The 23267-nt window shown below is 36.2% G+C and overlaps 1 protein-coding gene across 1 annotated transcript; it reads right to left on the bottom strand.

Moving 5' to 3' along the window:
* Window positions 1–1548: 1548 nt before the first annotated feature.
* Window positions 1549–21426, bottom strand: cdc42ep4b (CDC42 effector protein (Rho GTPase binding) 4b). The gene is made up of 2 exons (XM_059532733.1): window positions 21138–21426; window positions 1549–5539 (listed from the first exon to the last, which is right to left on the bottom strand). Exon 2 carries the CDS (start codon window positions 5342–5344, stop codon window positions 4346–4348), a length of 999 nt encoding a protein of 332 aa, XP_059388716.1. The 5' UTR covers window positions 5345–5539; window positions 21138–21426; the 3' UTR covers window positions 1549–4345.
* Between the last annotated feature and the right edge of the window lie 1841 nt (window positions 21427–23267).

Genomic DNA, 23267 nt, shown 5'->3' on the forward strand with positions numbered 1-23267 from the left:
TTGTTGAGTGAGCAGAAAGAAAGAAAATTACAGGTTGACATTTATTTAGTACCGCTCTTGACCTGAGATGCCAAGACATTGCTCTCTCTGCGAAGAAGACTTCCACCCGCATTAAGAGAACAGTCATTGCCTGAAATGAAACACCTGGATGAAGAGAATCAAGGGAGACGCTTTAGACAGCCAGAGAATTTTCATAAGGGTCTGAGGGCGGATACTTGGAAAAGGAAATGTTGCAGATCGACTGGGATCCTCTTGCATTCTGGAATTTCCCAAAAGATGAAGACTGGTACCTGAGTGAAGCTGCATGCAAACACCTTGCTGTTGTATCTACCGTGATCCAAACTGACATTGCCTTTGACAGGGAGAAATCCAGACTCATGGCCAGTCGAAACAACAGCTTGCATCCAGAACATCTAAATATGATGCCGTTTCTAAATGGCAGCTGTTTCCTATATTAAATCATTATCTAACAAATAGGAAAATTATCAGTCTGTTTGTTGTATAAAACAAAACAAAAACACAAAAAGCCACAAAACATGACATTCGCCATTTCTGTCTATCATGCTATCAGCATATCAATTAATATATATTTTAAGGGGTATAGTGGCAAGGGATTTTTATTAATTTAGGGAGTATTTACTTTGTCGATTCAATAATCAATCAGTGACGTACAATGTACGTCTAATTATATGCAACGTACAATGCATATAATGAAAATGGTTTGTCTGCACTTTCTCAGTAGCTTAAGTGACTACAAGTTTTATCAGATTTCTTGACAAACCTGTAAATAAACTGTGCATTGAATTTATATCTTATTCTGCGATTAAAAAAGGCATTTTTTAAAATTGCAGAATAAGATAGAGATGATCTCTTAAAATATAAGCTGTATTTGTGGAATGAGGATTGACCACGAGATGGCAGTAGGAACACATTTAGACTTTAAGCCTAGTATGAAGCATATGAAATAGAATGTAATAAATATAACATTTATTTATTTATTTATTGTTACATCAATCTATCCATGCATTTAAAAATTTACCTCATGATGTTCTTACCTTATTGTTCATGTTCACCTTCTGCTCCCCCAATGTATTTCCCATGAAAATCCTAAAAACATTTAATTCAGAAACTATATTAAATGATCGATGCAGTCTTGGTAGAGCTGTTCGGTTCATGTTTCACATTTGTAGAGGTGCTCGCAGTTACTAAGCCTGAGTATCTCCATCTTAATCAAATTATTTTTAGGTCTTCCACCTATGAAGAACAACTTACTTTTTGAAATGAATATTTGAGAGAATTTAATCAGTCAGATCGGTTGCATCAGCATAAAAAGTGCACAGTGCAGAGGCAAATTTCCCTGAGTCAACACACTGGAATAGCAGCGATACAGAACTTTTTTAGCCTGAGGATGGTTATTACATATGTAAATCTACAATACTGGAGAACTACGACATGAACAATCTTGCTCAGGTATTTTGTTTTACTCCTACACAATGATTAGCATTGGCAGTCGTGGACATCAGAACAAATTACGGCCTTGTAGTCAAATTTATCAGCTTTTTCATTTATTGAAAAATATAACTGTTATTGTGCAAGGGAAAGTGAGGCAGGTCATTATATACATTATTTCAGTACAGAATGATACAGACATTAAGTGAAAAAAGATAAACAGCAAATAACTGGAAATTATAGAGATGGTTTTATACTATACTTTGTTTTTTAACCATTTTCTGTAACAGCTGTAGAAAGCTGTGTGCATATAGTAATCAAGCAAAGCAACTTTAGAAACCTCTATGCCATTGTATATGGATGGTAGAGTTTTGTCTCAGTAAGTATAAGTAAAAGCAAATGGCCTGAAAGAAAACTACTCAAAACTGTAGAGGGAGTCCTGCTGCTCTCAAAACCTGTTACATGCCAGCGTTCCAGGTCACTTTCAGTCTCACAAATCCTGTTCTGGACATCTGGTCTTCTTCAAAAGCTTTGCGTGCAGTGTGATATCTCCAAGACCATTTCCTTAACCCATAAATTGAACAAAAATAGGGCAGCAAAAGAGAGGAGAAGATAATTGGCACATTTGATTATCGTCCATTTGTGCTTGCAGACAAAACGGCATGATGCAGCATTTCAACCAGATATAAGGCAACACAAGCCCCTCGTACCCCATTAATAAAGCCCTTTTCCAAACCATCCTATACGAAGCCTGAAAAGAACCCATTGAGTCAGCATTACAAACATCTTTCTAGAGCTCTTATAAACCGTACCTTACTTGTTCCTCTGTTCAAACATGCTGATTTCACAAACCAATGAAAAACACTTGACAGGTGAGCAAGGAAATAATGTAGCTGTATTCTTGGAGTGTTAAAGCTGATACAAAACCTAACCGAGCTGAAGGTAAAGGTAACGAAGTGAAGGTAAAAGGCCACAAAGAGATCTGTACAAACAATTCTGTACCACAGAAACCAACTGGAAATAACCTATTTTAAAAATGTTGCTCTTTTCGGTTCCTAGTGTGCTTATATAATGTTAGAATACAGGGCCAACACTGTTGACTAAACAATACCATCAATCAAATATACAGTAAATCAATAACTGAACATGATGTACATATATCAGGAGTGTAACGCTTTTAAATTATCTCCACAAAACATCACTTGTGTCATAAGAAAACAAATAAAAATAAATTTCCCAAAGTGCACAATGAACAATTAATACTTGCTTGGCTAGCAGGACACTAATATGGTAAGTATTTTTTGTTTTTAATGGTAAACCAGAGACTAGTGTTAAGTATCTTGCCAGTATTTGGGCATATTCGCTGAGGTTTAGCATAGTTTGGAAAGTCTCATAATAGAGACCTAATTGTGATGTGTGTAATTTCTTTGGCACTAACTTGTTTCAAACATTTCCAGATCTACTAGTAGTCCCACCTTCAAACTCTGACGATCTGTTGTTATGGATATGCAATCTATGTAAAGACCGTCAAAAAAAAAAAAAGTATAATAAAATAATACTAAAATAAAAATTGCCTTTTTCTTTTTGAAAAATTGGAAAACAAATACAATAAAATTGCATTATTTAAAAAGAAAATAAAATCTATTACAGTGCTGCTGATGGTGCCGAAGTTACACACTTCACCTTTAAGGAAAATTAGTGAAACCTTTACATAACTCTGTAACATAAAATTACATGATGGACTGAGTTTGCTAATTTTGTAGATGTTAAAGAATTTTAGTATGCTTTTGTCTACATTTAACTGATGCAAAGGGTATGGCACTAACTCACAGAGTGGCAATACAAGTTACAATCTCATCATGGGGTGTTGATCTCTCTTCAAACCTAAATACAGAAACACAAAGAACTTAAGAGTCATTCAGAGATGAATACCCTGCAGAGCCACTTCTGCTGATGAGCACAGTTTGAAGTTCGAGGCACTACACCAGACTCTGAATAAGAGAGCTACACTCCTCATCTCTGAGCCTATACAATGATAATCAAAAAACACACGCTTCAGCCCTCTTGACATCAATTCTCATTCACAAACACATAATAATTGAAGTCATAATTGGTTCCACTTGGACTGATTTTACTGCCTACAAGTTATCCAACAATCACCACTGCTTTAGGTTTCTGCATCCTATCAATCTGAATTCCCCCTTAATTGAGAATTTCATGTGAGCCGACAGGAAATTCTCTTAAACAAGCATGGACCACATGACAAAGTCCAGATCTACTACATAAACAACTCCCGATGGGAAAAAGGTAGCATATGCAAGAGATAAAGCGTTCTGTTGAACCTCCAAACACGTTTATGGTTTTCCAATCATCATTTACAACATTGAGGTTTACATATAAGGCAAAATGTAGAATATCACTTAAAGACCGAACAAAAAGCTGTAAAACACAGGAAAATTAAGACTGTTGGTGTTAGTGTTTTTTCAGAGTTTAAAGGCATAAGCAAGAGTACGGTGTTAATCATGGGAGAATGCGAGGCTTGGTTCCACAACAAACCTCCTGTATCAGCATTCCAAGTGGTCAACACTGGAATTCACTGATTCGCATGAGACTAATTACCACTTGAAATGGAATTCCCTTGCTTCAGCATATGCAAACATGCAAACACTTTCCTCTCACAGCAGTGGTGGCTCTGGGGAAAGTCAATATTAACAGAAGGTTTGTATACCTGAACTAGAAAATGTAGTGAAAAGGCATTATCAAGGGCTAAAACATATGTTTTCCCTTTTATCTCCATTATATAATCAGTCCTCCAAGTCAGTATGTAAGCTTTACATCTTCCAATCGTCCAACCCACCTCAACCACTTCTGTTAGTCTTTGCAAAGACTGTTCACTTTACACCCTAATCTCATCGTCGTCATAATCATCCTCATCATCCATGTAGGAGATGTCCTCCCTATCGTCTTGAATTCGAGGTGTGCTGTACTTTTTGTTGTTCATAATCCCCTCATACATCTGATTGTGGGATTTTTCATCCAGCATGGTGGACCCTGAACTGGAGAGGGAACAGCTGTCCAGGTGTTGATGGTTCATGGTTTGGAGCTCTGGAGGGTTAGTACCCTGCCTTTGCCGTGGGGGCCGGATCGGAGGAAGAGGGTCCTCTTCTTCCACCTCATTGGGAGGGCTCTGGGGTGGCGAGCTGCGCCCCTCATTACTCTTCCCTTCTTCAAATCCCAGATCGTCATCGTCAAAGCCCTTCTTGTCCATCACGCTCAGGATGTCTCCCAGCATGGAGGGACCCAGATCAATGTTGAAAGACATGATGGACTCGGCATGCTTCATGCCTCCTGTGTAAGGAACCGATGGACGCAAGTCAGTCAGCTCTCCGAAACTCCTCTCGTCCAGCTCCACGTCTGATACAGCAGGCGCTGTGGCTCCATTAAGCGGCTTTACTTCATCTTCTGGAAGTTTCTTTAAAGGACTTGAGGACACGCTCTTGGGAAGGTGGATTCCAGTACCTCTTCCTGCATCATCCTCATTCAAATATGGCAGCGAGATTGCATTTTTTACATAACTTGGCGAACCACCAGGGGGCGCCAGTTTTGATTTGTCAGGCTTGTCACGATTGGCCGACTGGGAGCGCTTGCTGCTTCGGAAGGTACGGGAAAGGAGGCTCTGTTTAGGTAAGTTTTGCTGTACCTCTGGCTCCTTTGGTGGCTCCCCTGAGTGACTGCTAAGAAAGGTGGTGTCCCCAAATGCGTCACCTCCTCGACCCACGTGCATAGTGTGACGGAAGTCTCCTAGAGGTGCGCTGATCATCTCCGCAGTCAGGTCAGAACGAGAACGCCGCTTAGACTGGGAGGACGAGGACACAAGCTGTTTCAGAATAGGCATGATGACTTCTCAAATATGGCCCACAGAAAAATAAAATCACCAAAGTCTTTCTTTGCCAAGAGATGAGTCACTCTTTCCTATGACAATGTAGATCCAGGACAGTGGTCAGGATGAAAATTCTTCCACGTATACAGGACGCATGGCCATTTTTATCCTTAAAGTATAGAGTCCAGCTTTCAACATCTGCAAATTGACCTACAACAGAAGAGAAAAGACATAAATGTCATTTTATAAGGCTGACATTGTACAGTAATTGAAATGTTACTTTAGTAAAAGAACGATGTTAATTTTTAATGAGAGTTCTACTAAACATGAAGTTCAAATGAAAGTGTCAATTTTGCACAAATGAAAACAAAAGGTTGCAATGCAGATATCGGTTAATAATGTGGTCCAAGGCACAAATCAAAAATGCATTTAGCAAATTGCAAATCCCCTTTCTTTCCAAATCCACATTCACTTTGTGATTACATAACCATGAGCTCAGAGGATCCTGGGAGCCCAACGCTGTAAAGGGTTGCATTTCTTCCTTAATTCAACTCAATCCAGTGCAGAATTCTTTGTAGTATGTGCCAGGCTCTTATATCATGAGGAAACCTAGACCTTTACTCTTTGTTGTACTCAACTGCAGCTGCCTTAGATTTTTCTTCCAGGCATAGTGCTGACAAGGTAGTTTTTCCTTTTCCCCAGACACCTTGCTTGCATTTTTCACCCTTCTTTTTTACTGTAACACTCCTTCCTTTTCATATGCAACTATGTATGAGAATATAAGGACTTTTATAAGGATAATTCCTTTTTCATTTCATTTCAATTTGGATCACAGTCTTACTGCATTTATTGCCTTTGAGGCTGGTTCCAAATGATGAGAACATTTTAGATTGTCAACAGTTCTTGCAATCAACAATTTAAAAACTCTGTTTCCCATAATTGCATTTAGTGTTTGAAACTTTCATGATTTATTTGCACAGACAAAATTCAAAGTAGTAAGATAATGGCTAAACATTGGTTGTGATCTGTACATCACACTATTCCACTGATGGCATGGTTTATTGAGGTTCCAAAACTGTTAAAGAAACCTCATGAAAAATCAATCTGTTCTGGATTTTTTAATAAGTAAATAAAAAGATATAATGTAATAAATGTTACATATTACAATATAATTTAATGTTCTTAAATAAATTATGTTAATAAAGCAAGCAAGCAAGCAAATTAGCAAATAAATAAATATATACAGAAATAATGTGAATAAATACATAAACCAAATAGGCAAATTATTAAGTAAACAAAATAAACTAAGAAATAAAACTTATACCATTCTGTGTAACTTTTAAATAAGAAAACTTATTAATTGGCTGATATTATTATTGCTTCTGAGCCACTTTTGTTCTAAATGGGACTTTTGTTTTGAAGAAGAACCAGTTCTTGTTTCTCAGCCCTATTTTTTCTTTCCATTTTTTTTTCACCGCTTTCCTTTGTCCTTTCTCTTAAAGTCAAATTTATTATGTCTTGGAAGACTTATTAGTTGTATCATCCTATTGTAATGTCACTGTAGAGGGAATGAAAAAAGGAAAGTGAAAAAATAAAAAAAATAAAAAAAAATAAAAAGCTTGTACGAGAGAACTCAAGTGCTCTTAGTCACTGGGTTCACTAAACTTACAGATTCCCAACTGGGCGCTGTGATTTATGCTTTAATAATCTGATTATCTGCTTCTTTACACAGAGGAGGCCTGTTAGCTTTGACTGAACTCCAATAGCAAACACAAGACTTGAGACGCACCAATCACTTAAACAAACCAACATCAAAGACACCGAGTTGTACAACAAACATAATCCTTAAAAGACTGGTCTGATTTTTCTGAAACCAAGATGGAAACGTATCAACATAGTGCTCGTTACCGTCTAGACGGTTGTTTGCAATTCTCCATGTTTTCAAACATGACTTCATAGCCATCCCCTGGGAAGTGAGCATGCAATCTGGATGAATGAGATCCAGGCAACAATATTCCAAGACACGTCACCCCACCAAAACATTTGCATCTCTGACAACAAAAGCCCATTGAGTGACCGTAGCTGTGAGCGAACAGAAGAGGGTTTGATAAACGATAAGCTCTCCACTTGAGTCAAAGAACTGGGCGTCCCCGTGGAGGATTCAGCTCTGCCCGCTGGCAGGTTGACCTCATTGTTGAATCACAGCATATCGCCCCACTCTGAGGTCTCTAGATAGATATGTTGTGTGTGTTTGCATGCATGCACAGTAATGGCAGTCAGCCTTGTTCCTGAATAAATTAGGAGCATAAATCAACGGAACCAAGAAAGGGCAGAACATAATGAACTTTAATGCCGTAATGGTAAACACAAAACTGTAAAACTTTGCAAGGATTTTAATAGATTCAAATTATAGTAGAACAATTTCAAATATGGCAACTGTTTAGCTAGTTACATTTAAAAATGCAACATTTGCTTAAAAAAAAAAAATCACATTTGAGGTATTAACTCTGTTGTAGAACAGAATGTGAAAGTCTCTTCAAGAAATAATTAGTAATAATAAATAATTACTCATAAATTGAAAACCACTAGGAAATTCCCAAGGGAACCCATGCAGAATTAGCTTTCCGGATTGGCTTCAAAATTAATGTCATAAATCACAAGTGAACAGATCTATTCCTCCAATGGTAGGAAAATAACTTCAGTATATATGGCTCAGGAGGCATGATCAATTTCAATATATTCTGGTTTGCTATAAAAATGTTATATGCAATCAATTCAGTATGTTCTATCAATTAAAGTATTTTTAATCCATTAATCCAAACTAAACTTTTAAATTAAATTAGTAAAATATACCATTTAACTCTGAACTGCCAAGACAAAATTTTCATTACAAAATCGGCAATGTAAATCTAAAAATATATAGGCTACATTGACTATAAATAATTAAATGAAATAAAATAAAACAAAAGTAAAAAAAATCCTTATACATTCATCATCATCATCATCATTTATGGGAACTGGAAGCTAAAATGACAAAAAAAATACATTTTCTGAAATATTGTTGATTTTTTTTTAAACAAAAAGAAGTGATTTTAACAACAAAATTACTTTTTTGTTTTCGAATAATAATAGTCACTCTAATTCATTATTGTATATGTATTCATCTTGTGTCTCTAAACATCATGAATTGAAAAACCAATCATCACAAAAATGCTGAGAGACTTTGGTCCTGTTCGTGCCCGTCTCCAGTAATCTAAACGCTTAATTAACAGCTCCACTCGGGGGATTTGAGAGCATGTCATTTGAGTTCAGCATCATTACACATCAGTATAAAATCCTAACAGCTCCTGAAAGACAACACACCAGCTAAATATCTCTCTCCCCCTCTGGACACGTGTTTACATATCAGAGCTCACTGGAGACCTACAACTTTACAGCTTCACGGACCCTCGTGATCAAACTCAGTGAGGGTCTAAGCACACATCTGCAGGGCCTCGTTACACAAACTGGGATACCAGGAGACCAGTTTCAGTCTCGCCAACATTCCTGAGTGTGAAGCATGCAAACACTCACAAGAAAAAAATATATTAGTCCGTCTCGTCTGGCAGGAAGCTGTTATGGCAGTGATGGTAGAAAAACAAGGGTTGGATTGTGGATTAAAAACTATGAAATATTTTGGGTTTAGAGTATGAATGTGGCCATCAAACCCACAGCCTTATTTATATGAGGCACTTCTATGCACCATGAGAGATTAGGGCCAAGGAAAATAAAGCAATCATTGTATAAATGATTCCTCTTCACCACAAACATCACTTGTCTCACGCTGTTAACTCATGATGTCACACTCTCTTACGCAAGTTGTATCTCATGCAAAGCACATGGGAGGAAGTCATCAGACGAGAGGCTCCACTGCATGAACCGCCAACTGTCACATAAATGTTACTGTACTTTTATTTATAGACCTGTTTTAATCTTTTAAGAGTGACATAATTACTTATTAAACAAGGTACTACTGCGCTCTGGAAACTATTCTAACCATATTCCATCAAAAAAGCAGCTCTCTGTTGTTATTATTGTCTAAATGACTGACTATAACATTAGGAATGACTATGACAATACACATTATATAAGAATGGTCACAGTTTAGACATAATATGCAGCTAGATGTCTGCAACATTGTCTTTTCACCTCAATCATGCATGTAAATGCATTACATCAACTCTTGATTACAATTTCTGTTTTTCTATTTCCAAGTCCAAAACAGCTGAATCATATCAAGCAAAAAAATAAATTTGAAAAAAAATAAAAAAAAAAAATAAAATAAATAAAATATATATATATATATTTGAGCGGTGTTCTAAAAAGGAAACAAAATGAACCGTAAAGAAAACATACCAGAGTATTCCAGTATATCATAATGGAGCAGTGTCCAAAAAATAAAGGAGTACTATTGTGTACTGTGTGTTTGTGTGTGTGTGTGTGTGTGTGTGTGTGTGTGTGTGTGTGTGATTGTTTAAAGAATCCATAAACTTTTTCATCTATTAAACTCCTAGGGCTTTAACAGACATGACAATACTTCCCCATGCCTTACACATAACATTTTAAAGAAGGAATCTTCATTTAAATGCAGTTTTTATTGAAACAATTAACTAAATATCGCCCTTCATGTAGAAAATGTAGTAATTCTTAAAATAGTGAGGTAACACACATTCAATGAAATGAACTTCTTGTAAGCATAAAAGAGCCGAACAGTTGTCAGACATTATTACGGACTACAGTTATAACCTGTTTTTCCTGTTAACCCCTCCACAAGCCTAAGGCCTAATATGGAGACAGATAAAGTGGTAAACAAACAAATGGAAATGCACAGTGATACGGAGAAGACTTGAAGGCACCCAACAAATCAACCAATAGAATCTCCTTTCACACCAATAAAAATTCTAGAAGAACATGATAAACGTAATGTGTGTATATCCGTTTGTGCCAACATGAGAACCACTTGAGAACCTGTTTTGATACAAACACAGTAAGCACAGGTTAAAGGCACTAATGCTTTAGCTAAGTGCTAGCTTATGGAAATTGACATTTTCAACACTGTTCTGGTTGCTCTGTGCCCCACAATCACGATGAAGGTCAACTGGAGCTTTTGAGTATCAAAAAAGACACACAAAGCAGCAGAAAACAGTCTTATGTAGTTCACAAAACTAGTGCACCATATTCCAAGTCTTTTTTCAAATCAGAGAAGAACAGGATGGATGTCAGGATCAGATTTTAGTCTGTTCTTCACACAAAGCTATTATATGGCTTCAAAGGACAGTGGGAACGTATCAGTATACCGCCTACATCTTATAGTGCCTTTTAAAAAAAAAATCATTTTTAAGTTTGAAATCACCAGTGCTTATTCACTTACATTTCACTGAAATAAATGACCAGGATATTATTTCAAATGTAAACTTGTGTTCAAGCAAAAGGAGGAAAGTTTTGAAGTGATGTGAAAGTAATTAAATGATGACTGTGTTTTTATTTGTTGGTTAAACTATTACATGAGCATTAACAGATTCTAACTCTGGAAAGGACAAAGAAACACACACCAAAACAACCCTGAGTTCAGCCACAGTACAGCATAATACTATCAGCCTCCCAGTCTAGTTTCTCAAAGTTTTCTCTTGGCAGGATATTTTTCATTAACTTAGTCAGGACTCCACAGCCAGCGGGGTAAACAGATATACTGTGTGTGTGTTTATGATTTGAGGTTATCTACCAAACATGCTGAAACTAACCACAAGGATTACACACTAGAAGGCAGAAAACACTAAAGTCCATGTTTAAACCAGCGAGGCCTCATATGCCACACACAAACACACTTTTACATCTTTTAACCATCCAGCCTGACTTAACCTTTACAACATACCTATAAAAGCTTTACCTTTTCCTCAAAGCAAATGTTACAGCTCACATTTTACTTTGTCAGTCACTCTTCCTCAAGGTGAAGGTTGCAGCTCTGTAATCACGGCGTATAAAGAGACAGAACGTGCCCTACTAATCAAGCAGATGATGGAATTTCCACATCCTTTCCACTCCACATTCCTGCCGACTTCCTCTGCCAAAGGCCCACGGGTTCAGATCTAGCCAACAATCCACTCACAGCTGTGCAATTCTGCATACAAACAGAGAACTTTAAACCAGGCTGAGGAGAGCAAATAAGAATTGATTTTTGAAAATGCAAACATCATAATCTGGATTGAACTGCTAATGAAGAGAGACTGCTTGAAATTTAGGCCCATAACCCTTTCCAATGGAATAGATGAGAATGAGAACGAGAGAGCCAGCAGTGCTGTGTCTGTCCTGGGTGTTGCCGTCAGTCTTGGGTCCCGTGTGTCTGGGACACAAGCATAAGAGTGTTGAGGAAAAGCATGCACACACTGAGTAGTGCCATCTTGGCAGAGGTGCTACAGAATGGGGCGCCAGCAGGCTGGCCACAGTCCTCGTAGGGCATTTCCATCCAACTTCTCATCAGACAGAGAGAAAATCAGGCCAGTGTCTCTGAACAGTTCTGATGGCGAGAGTGGGTAATCTCTTAATCTAAAAAAACTGTACATTTTAGACTAATTAAAGTTGCCCAAATGAAGTTCTTAGTCATGCATATTACTAATCAAAAATTAAGTTTAGATATATTTATAGTAGGAAATTTATAAAATGTCTTCATGAAACAGGATCTTTAATATCCTAATGATTTTTGGCATAAATGAAAAATATATAATTTCTACCCATGCAATGGATTACTGGCTATTGCTACAAATATACTATACCTGTGCTACTTATGACTGGTTTTGTAGTCCACATATGTAAAAACAGCCACCTCCCAATTAAAAGTACCCAATAAATGATGATTTTATATATTAAACTAACTAATATTTTAAATATTATTGTATGGATCTTAATAAACACATACTATTTTAATACTTAAATGCTTTTTAAATGTGATTTTTGGTTATGGGATATCAGTTTGCCATTTTAATCATAAAAATGATTAAATATAAAATTAAATGTACTTACGACAGATGTGTATTAGGAATGGGACTGGCCATTGATTTTATTTGATCATTTATGTTCACAATTGTATATACTTACATGGCACAGCTTACCCCACTGTGGTCCATCATGCTCCTCCACCCAGCTCAGTTCTCCACACAGCTACAGTTTATGAATCACTTTGCTCAAGTCAAACAGATAAAGATGACATTTCTCGACTGACCTTCTCAAACAGCGTCAAATTATGAAATGCAGACTCTGGACAACATGTGGTCATTTATCTTTTTCTGTCTGGGTTCAAAAGTTGAACTAGTTTAGAAAAGATGAAATACAGCTGAAATCTGAAAAAAAAAAAAACATTTTCACCAATCCTGCTGTTTCTGTAGGTCTCTCTATATGATGTGTGTGCCAATAAATGTGTCGACAGAGTGATTCATCGCCAAAGGAGGCTCAGGTTGTTTGTGTTATACATTACAGACAGTATAAAGCCCGTCTTTCAAAACATTTTCCTTCACTGGTACACAAGACACCAGTCCAGCAGCATTTAAGGCAGCACCCAAGAAAAGAAAGATCTATAATTTACAACTTTCTGTTTTGCTAGTAGGAATTCCCCATCGCCATCAAAACAATACACAAGAAGCTTGAGAAACCCAAAGTTGCACCATTCAGTGATTAATGACTTTTTACATCGTCTCAAAGACTGAACCAGATTATACATTTACAGAGAAACCACCAAATACTTGTGAAACTTTCAGCTAAAACTATCCAGTCTGAATTACCTAAAAATACACACTCACACAACCCACAACAAGAACTCCCACAATCCTTTGCACCTGAAACACAAACTTACTTGGAACATCATACATATACAACTTCGCTGCCGTGTTAGTTTTACACAAACACAAGCAATTATCATCATTCATCACTTAGGCGTATCTCGGAAGTCATGCTGAACATAAATGAAAACTAATTTTGAATATTTTTATTAGAAAATAGTTACATAAATAGTTAATAGTTCAGATGTGTGGTTTCATTTACTACATATGTTTTCAGCCTCTGCTGCCTTAATATATGAGCACATGAACAGATGAAAATCTCTAGAACTGCTATGGGAGTCACTTCATCATCATTTTACCATTTCTTTTGAGAAAAAGTATTACCATATCAAAAACAGAAATGTAAATGTCTTCACAGCAACCCGTCAAAACAAAAGTTTGGTTTAACTTGAAGAAACAGTGACAGAAATATTTTACTTAATGTAATAGTGATAGTACAACTAATACAATTATTAAAACTACTGTTATTTAAATATAAACATTTCATAAGGCCTTAAAAATTTAATTTTGTTTATACTTTTAATAAATTGTTATTTTGATACAGTAATTCCCATATTTTAAATTAACTAGACATGATTTTGATGAATAAAATGTAAGTTAATCATTAAAACAGAGTCTAGAAAAATGTAATGGGAAAAAACAGAATTTGGGAAAAGAATTTCATAGGGCACTGTTTAATAAAAGTCACGGCAGACGAAAATATAGCCAAATAAGCACCTTAAACGGTTAAGACCTAATTCATCACAACAAGTTGGAAGCAGATAGAGCTTTTTATTCCATTCTTTCTTACTTATAATTAAAAGATTGAAAAGACATGAACAAGTTTTACTAGTCAGAAACTCATAATTGTAGTAATTGTGACATGACGTCATCTACAAAGCATCAGACAATCACAACTGTCCTGCAATGACGCAATGCCAATTAACTTAAATAATAATAATAAAAAAACGAAACAAAAGCCTTCTCATACATGACATTTCATCAGATAATAAACCCATGTAAATCCTTCTAAGGGGTGACTCAGCATGGTGACAGCAGTCTTTGTTTATGTAAGCATACATTGCATGCATGACGTGTTTCATGCACTGATTGCTAGCATACATATGTCAGTGCGGTTCAGCTCTAGCAGGTCTGAAAAGAGCAAGGCCTCTTTTTAAACCAGATGTTCCTGGTCACAAAAGAAGAGTATCTCCAAATCAGTTCAGTGACTAAAAACTATTTCTCAAAGCTGAATTGCATAGTCACCATTACAAATATTTACAGTGGTTGCCAAGAAAACAAGGATGATGGCAATAGTGGTTAATACATATTAGAGCCACTCTACAGTTTTGGTGTTTATCATGATAGTATAGGCAGTGCCTATGTAGTTTCAATAGCTTCATGAAGTTACTTTCTGGACTAGCAATCACGTTAAATACTGCCTTAATCACTTAATCTGAAATCAACAACACTTAAAGACCAAGATTGATTCCTGCAGTTTAAAATTAGAAGCATGACTGAGCCGATCAATACAACACTCTACCTTCAACACACACGCTGACCTACTGTCTGAGTTTACTGAAGCATATAAGTGATCCTCCACAGGACAAGGCCTCTGGAAACGCCCAACTGTCTGCCCTCAGAGACACTGAAACTGTGGAAGTCACAGCGATCACAATAGACTTAAATAAACAGGCCACAGAAATAGAGCTTAACGAAGAAATGATTTGAAGTATGAGCCAATTCCTTTACACAAACACAAGGAGGATAAATTTATCTAATATGGCCATAGCTACAAATGAAATAAACCTCAAAAATATTATCCTTGAGATTGTGATACAAGTTGAGTTTGCTCATCACAACACAACACAACACAACATAATACAGGGTCATCCATCCAGGGTGCTCTTCTGTGCAAAGCCTGGGGAAGGTTCCTTGTGATCCTGTATAGGACAAGCATTTTAAAATAAAATAAATAAATAAATAAAATCAAAGAAGACACTACTTCTATTCTATGGCAAGTTAGTCAAACTTAAGGTGGGCGGAGCTTAGTGAAAGGTCAATTGTTGGTCTATTCTGAATACAAAAAACTGCTGAATTGCTAGTAATCTATGGAAATATAAACGTTCTAAAAGACCACACATGATTTTTCCACACATGTACTGGTTACGTCGCCATGAATTCGGGTTGCATTTGTGGGTAACTTTGAGCCATAATGACACGGAGTGACAGAGGGCATATGCTATGGATCTATAAGGATATTGGATTACTCAAGTGAAGCCAAGAGCATCTGGAATGGAGATGGACACTAATAGAGAAAAGAATTCCTCCTATTCTCTTTTCACCAGCCACATGCTTGAGGGAGACCACCTGTTACTCTATTCAAGAGAAAGAAGTGAGTGATGGAGGGAGAATAAAGGAATGAAAAAATCTAATAAAAAAAGAGACAGTAAGAAACAATGTTTCTTCCCTTTCTCACTGTGTGAAAAACAAGTACCACAAGCAAGTGTCCAAACAAAATGGCTTTGGAAATTATGGCGATTATCATCATTGGCTCCGGTTTTATTTTAGTGGATAAACAAAGGATCAAAAGAGTACTAAAACCCACAGAAATGGTTACAGAATTACAAAGCTGTGTGAAATGTGACAAGACTAGTTGTTGGGCTGTGCCAATTATTAGAAATAATGTGCTTAGAGGTTTTGACTAAAAGAGAAACGGGAAACTCAAGTCGAGAGCTACTTTGACAGGGAGTGATGCTAATACTGTCATTCCAAAAATGTTTGGCTCAACCCTGAGAAAACAATCTGTCTTCAGCTCAAAGGAGTATCTTTTTAGCTGCTACACGATACCAGTGACTTAAACCGGTTTCACACCTTTCAACACGATCCAAAACACAGTAATCATGATTTTGTCATCTCAAAAATGAGGGTGGCTGAAATAAGAAACAATGAATCTCAGTCTAAAATTCAACAGTCGTCATCTTGAAACCAAAGGTTACTTAAGCACATGGGTTACATCAGGCTGGAGTATGTGAAGAAACGAGTTCCTTATCAATGTTCATCAACACGAGTTCACTACATAGAACATGAATAGTTAACTTTTAACCATTCGTCAATATTTTATTAAAAATGTTGAGATGGGAAGTGAATCATTTTCTAGGAACACATATCATAGCTTCTTTACTTGTGAAAACACAGAGGCAGCATGCATTGATATCAAGTGAGTTAATGAAGACTGCAAGCTACACTAGTTAACAGAAAGTTAAACAAGGTTGTATGACAGGATTCCAACGGACTCAACGCTACAGGGTTTTGGCCTTCTTGGAATCAGGAGAACTGGCTCATTGCCCAGTGTCAGTGGGGGTCAGCCTGTAGGACAGCAGGAGGTTCGCTTTCAGAGGAATATGTTTCTCTGCCTCTAGTATGTCAGATTCCTGAGGTCTCAGCTGGGCTTGACGCAAAGAACGCAAAGTTCACAAGGAGAGGAGACGATAGCCGTGGCAAGAGCCGTGGTTAAAATAGTTACTTTCCCTTGAGTTCTGATATGAATGCAATACAGTTTTCCCCAGTTCAAAGTCTTCTAAATAAAAGCTAACAATATCTCGCAGCCGTTTCCTGTCATTGTATAATGAAAAGTGTGCTGCTCAAGTGATTTTGCTTCAAAATAATATTAAACATATTATAAAATTGTAGCCTCAAAATAATTATAATAAATAAAGAATAATATAATAAATTTATATTTTTACAAATTTCAAGAACACAAAAATAATACTTATTAATACTGAAAATCCAGTTTTGCATTACAGCAGTGTTGTAGTCGAGACCAGCTCATTCTAATCCAAGTCAAGTTTGAGTTCAGAGAGGGCTGAGTCCGAGTCAAGATCAAGTTCAGAGAGGGTTGAGTCTGAGTCAAGACCTAAAGCAATCTTCAAGAGTGTGTAAAATGTTTGGTGGAAACAATAAAATTGGTACCATGCTCAAATAGTATATAAAATATAATATGGCATGTACACTGTATCTTAATTACTTGATAAAGGTTTAAAAAATATTATCAGTTAAGGGTAAAAAGGCCACATATCACAGAATGTTTCTTTTGCAGAATGAGTCTTACTGCACACAAACTCTTTGTGGCTCTTACATGCAAACTGAATAATAGATGTAACAGACGTTTTAAAAAGTTAATGTGCTAAATTCATGAGATACGACGGCAATTTAGTGCCACGTTGAGAAAAAAAAAAAAAAAAAAAAAAAAACATCGCAGATTACGAGATTAAAGTCAAAATATTACGGGAATAATGTCGAAATACTTTGAGAATAAAGTCGTAATACAACGAGAATAAAGTCTAAATGTTTCAAGAATTTAAAAAGTATAAATTAAAGTTATATTATTTTGAAAGTAGGCCTTTATTGCGCATGTAAATATCCCAGATTGAGAGCACCGGGAGAAGTTGCAGGCCACCGGGATTGATTTGAATATTGTTGCGTCTTGAGCAGCCGCATCATCTTACTGGGATGAGGAAGAGTCGATTGTAAGGATTCGCGGAAACATCTTAATATCAAGAATATGATATTGATTAACAGACTGAACAGGAACAACTTTTTATCTTAACATCTGCTCACACACCCAATCGGCATTCCTCTGGGGGGCACTGTAGCTCTCTTATTTAGGCTAACCCTTTTTTTATAAATACACTACACATATATGTGGGATTATTAGCAGAAATCATACCATGTGACATACTCGCAGGGACAGTATGCTTGGAAATAACATTTCATAGCTTTCTTTGCATTCGTTATTTGTAGTGCACCAGCCACGCAATAGCAATACGATTCGTGCTTTTGATATACCTACTTTTAATGTCTCAGCTTTCAAAATCAGTTTTATAGCGAAACACAAATTATGTGCCTTACAATAATGTGTTTTTCAAGATCTTTAATGATCAGATCGCTGTATTTACGTGAAACAATTAAATGAATCCGTTTTCTTTGTGGAAATGTATTCTCGAAACATTTAGAGTTTATTCTCGAAATATTTTAACTTTTAGAAACTTTGACTTTATTCTCAAAATATTACGACTTTAATCTCGTATTCTTAATTTTTTTTTTCCAATGTGGCACTAAAACGCCATCATAATGAGACATCCTGGCCTGAATCCTGATGCCTCTGCACTAACGTTACGCTAACATCTCACGTCACAAGAAAACCACCAATCATTGAACGTGTCAATCATACATCAATTTAAAGAAATATTAACATATAGTAATAATCATGAAATATTTTTATTGTGACTCGAGTGGACTCAGGAATAAGTCAGATTCCTAATATGTTTGAGTCAGAGTTAATACAGAGTCAAAATGCACACAGGTCCATGATAAGACCAAGACCATTAAAATATGGTCTCGAGACAGAGTCCGAGTCTTGAGTACTCAACACTGCATTACAGGAATCAATTATATTTTAAAATATATCAATATAAAAAAAGTTATTTTAAATGTAGGTAATATTTCACAATTTTGATGTTTTTTAAGTGTATTTTGGATTAAATAAAATGCAGATTTGGTGAGCATAAGAGTCAATTTATAAAATATTACAGAACAGTAGTGTATGTTAAACCAAGACAGATCATAAAATATTATCAGCAAATATTGATATTAAATTTAAATCATACAGCCTATAGTATAGTTATATCTTAACAAGTGTTTTAGCTTAAACAACAAAAAGCATCAAACATCTATGACACAGACTGGATGGGAGGGTGTTGAAGTTGTCATCTAGAAAGGCCGGGAACACCCATGATTACTAACCATCATTACGAACAACTTACACACAAACCTGTGGGCTAAATTTAGGAAGGTTAAGCTTTCAAAGCCCCCCGGTTCCACTTTAGTCCCTTTAAACGCAGACATTCGACCTCCCAGAGTGTGTGTCGACAGCTGGGCTGATCACATCACAGGAGGCATGAGTCTATCTGAGATCACAACTGACTCATGCTGCTGAGTCACAAGACAGCACAGTGATGTTCGTACACTAAGAATTGTTCATATTGACAAGAGTCGCAAACGCTCACATACACACTTCAGTGCTGCAGACAAATCACATTACATCAGCAGTGGACGGGAAGACAGCCAGCTGCATCACACACTTACTCACTAGAGCTGTACACACAAGCATCGAACAAGATGTTGCTGATGCATTTCAAATCAATGTGAAATCTAAAAACTGCACTTTTTTCTAATTAGAATAGAGGCTGCATCACTAAGCAATGGCAAAACAACTGGAATGACATGAACACATTTGGAATGACATGAGATGACTAAAATAATGACAGACTTTTCATTTTGGGGTAAAGTAAGTATGTGTGTAAAACGAAATAAATGTATGATGGAGCAGAGAATTAGTGTCAGAGAGGAAAAAAAATAAAATTAAAAAAAAAATTAAAAAAAAAGAACACACTGCATTTATCCATCCATTTAGCAGGTTGGCCTTAAAACACACACACACACACAGTATGACCTTGGCCTACATCTCCCAAGCTACAATTTAGACCAGAACTGTCTTTCTGCCTGCTCTCGTAACTTGAAAATTAAAATGAGCTCAGGATATTAACAGGCAGCGTTGACTCCAGGCATACACCAAATTATTTGGACCTGGCAGAAGCTCTGGAAGCGGTGTTGCTCAGAGACACTAATGCACCCTTTCACAAATATTGATACCAGGAATGTCAAAAGGTTAAGGGTCAATGCTCTGGACCACACAACACTCAAGTAATAAACTTCAAGAGTCAACCCAGAATAATCAAAAGTTGATTGTGCTGTTGAGACAACCCATTAGGGTCAATCAATTTCACTCTGATAAACTTTCACAATACTAGAGTGCCTGCCAGTTTTGTGCAAACAACAGTTTGGGCCATTAGATTAACGAACTGTGAAAATGCAGCTGTCTGACCAATATGTAGCCTATTATGCAAGAGATGTGACCAATGGGTTCAGGACAATGTATTTGGAAAATGCATCTGGAAATCCTCAAGAGGTTCTTGGAATACTTCACTTGGATTCCCGTTACATTGCAACGTGGACTTTTCGTTCCTCCAAGTACTTACGCAACACTTCATTCTGTTTAAAGTTCAACAATTCTACAACTTTTTCTTCACTTCAGATGCAAGCAGCAAGCTAACATAAGTTTCAAGCTCCAACCAGGCATTTAGCACCACTATACTAATGACTCAAAATCACAAGCTCCTCATTTTCCCTTTCAGTTTGCCATCCCGACAAGCTGCACGTCGAAGACCGGCATTACACATCACTTGTTAATTACTAACTCAACTTCACACTCTTGTGCACTGGCAGTCTACAAAACTTCCAATCTGAAAGGTGAAACGCAGATAGGTTTGGTAAAATGATATTGGCTGTAAAGAAATTATTTAATAGGAACAATGAAGATCTGTCCATATATTAAGTATTAAAAGCCATAGGTCAGCGTACTACGAAATATCCCTTAAAAAGCCACAACAGAGAATGAATTCTGCAAACATTTTAAATATCAAATAAGATGCAATAAGCAGAAAAATAACGAAATACATTTCATTATTATATAAATGGGTATTAATAAACATTATTACATTAACTTTATTACCATTTAATATTTTAATTATTTGGGTTAATCCAACAACAGGTAAAATAAGCCTAAAAAAGGGAAATACTATGGTAGACATACAGCAAACTACACACAGTAGAGGAATGTCTGAGCATTGACACATTCAAATTGTAAAAATCTGGAGTTGTTAAGTCAATTTGACATTCAAATGAATGAGATACCGTATGAAAAATTATGTCATGAAGCACCTGAAGAGCAAATGCTTCATTGTATCTAAAACACAGTGTACTTCTATTTAATGTTCTGATGGGACCTTTTGGAATATGTCGCACAAACAAAATAATTTATGTAAACTGTAAAGTCTTACCTCTGTTTGCTCCGTAGTATTGGATTCCAGGAGCCTCAATGCCAAAGTTGAGCTTCTCATCCAACAACAATGGACCAAGTTCAATGGAATCCCACTCCAAACAAAAGAGAAGTGAATAATATAAAAACAGGCTCAGCCTAACAAATGTTTCCAATATCCTTCAAACTTTAGACAGCTTTATGTTGCAACCACGCGTCTATGGATAATCAAAAGTGATTAAAGAGGACAAATAGAGCGGAATCCTGACGAGCACGTCTTAGCGTAAGCGTACTGACTGCTCAAAGCGCGATGGCGCACTACTAATGCAGTTCAAGAGTCCTCTAACTGTGGCAACGCTCCGCCCACAACCCCGCCCACTTTCATCAGCATAAGCGATTGCGCTCCGCCCCTTTCCAGTGTGCGGTCAGTTTCCCAGGTCCAGAACTGTAGCCTAACATATTGAGATTGTTTTTGGAGTCCATTTATTTTAATTTAAAGCTACATATTATACATCTTCAAATTTTTATACACAATTGTACATACATTTTTTAGAATTATTATAGTAATGTATTATTTTTTTATATAAATGCAATATTTGAATAATACAGTCTAATAATATACAATTAATATATTATATAATTTAGGTAACACTTTATTTTAGGGTCATTTAACTAATAATTCATATTAATAGTAAGCATAGACGGTGAGATTTAAAGAAATATAAATAATTCGACAAACTGGCTTGTTTGACTTTGTTTCATTTTATTTAGCAAATAATATAATTATGTCAATAGGTCATCTTATTTTTTATTTATTTTTACTTTCAAGAGACAAATAATTTTACCCAATGCTGGATGACCTTTGACTGCTGAAGAGCTCCTTCAAGTGATTGTTTCTTTTTATATATGTTGTCTAGTACAGAATATACATATTTGATCACAGAGTACAACCTTGGCACTAAACACATAATACAATATATCCCATTTTAGGCATTTTTAAAAGTCCTTAGATGCAGCACTGGTATATAATATTGAAGAAGTAAACCACATCACAGGGAAAAGACAAAAATAAACATTTTAAATGAACAAATATCATATATATAAAAAATAAATGACTAAAACAAGGCCAACAGATGTCTTTACAAAAGTAACAATGATCACCTTTAGTCTGAGAATAAAAATAAAATAAAAAAGAAGCTACATTTCTGTTTGATTACAGCTGTGGTTACAGTTACCAAGTGGATTGATGTTGACGTAATAACCACACTAAACAAATGTGACAAACCCAACCACATACATCCTTTCCAGCCGGCTGATTCATAGTGACATACGACTCCGGTGGTCATATTTGCAAACTGACATACAATGAAATGCAGGCCCTTTGAACACCTTAACATGACAAAAAATAAACTTAAATCTGAATGGACCTTCATTTAAGCTCTCTGTTTTCAAAACACTTCTTTTGGTTTAAGTTCTACACAGATCTGAAAGGCAAAATGTGTTAAAATTCCCACCATCACTCAAAAAAAGAGACAAAAATAAGTTTATTTTTTTACAATATATCTGCACGATAAATCTCCCTCATCCAGGCAGCAAAGAAAAACATGTGGCAGATCTAAACATTCGCTCATTCTCACTCTCTCATTGCCTCCAACCATACATCACTTCGGGGATCAAGAAGAGCATAATAACCAAAAACTGATAAAATAACATTCAAATGAACTAATAACATCTAAGTATGAATATTTCAGGTATATGGAAAGCCAAATGGCCCACCTAAAGTTTAAGGCAGGAATATGCATGCTTTGTATATAATAGAGCTGTAAAGCACTACACATTTTTTACTGTCAGTCTTCCCTTCAAACCTACTTATAAAAAGCCACCAAAGTGGTCAAAAAATTTACTTTTCAAAATAGGTGATTACTTCCTGACATGTCCTTTATAGTGCTAGCAAACGGGCTGATCAATGGGCTCATATCCAGTGGTAAAACTTTACTCTATAATTGCCATCAAAAGCATTTATCCAGTTGTTTGATCTCAACAGGGTGCATATTACCCTTCTGATAAAGAGGGACATGATATTATTTATTAATTAACAAAATTCAAAGACGTAACCTCAAACAGGAAGCAAGAATGAAGTACCTTTGAAGAA

This window comes from Carassius carassius, chromosome 40, assembly GCF_963082965.1.
Source record: "Carassius carassius chromosome 40, fCarCar2.1, whole genome shotgun sequence".
NCBI lineage: Eukaryota > Metazoa > Chordata > Actinopteri > Cypriniformes > Cyprinidae > Carassius > Carassius carassius.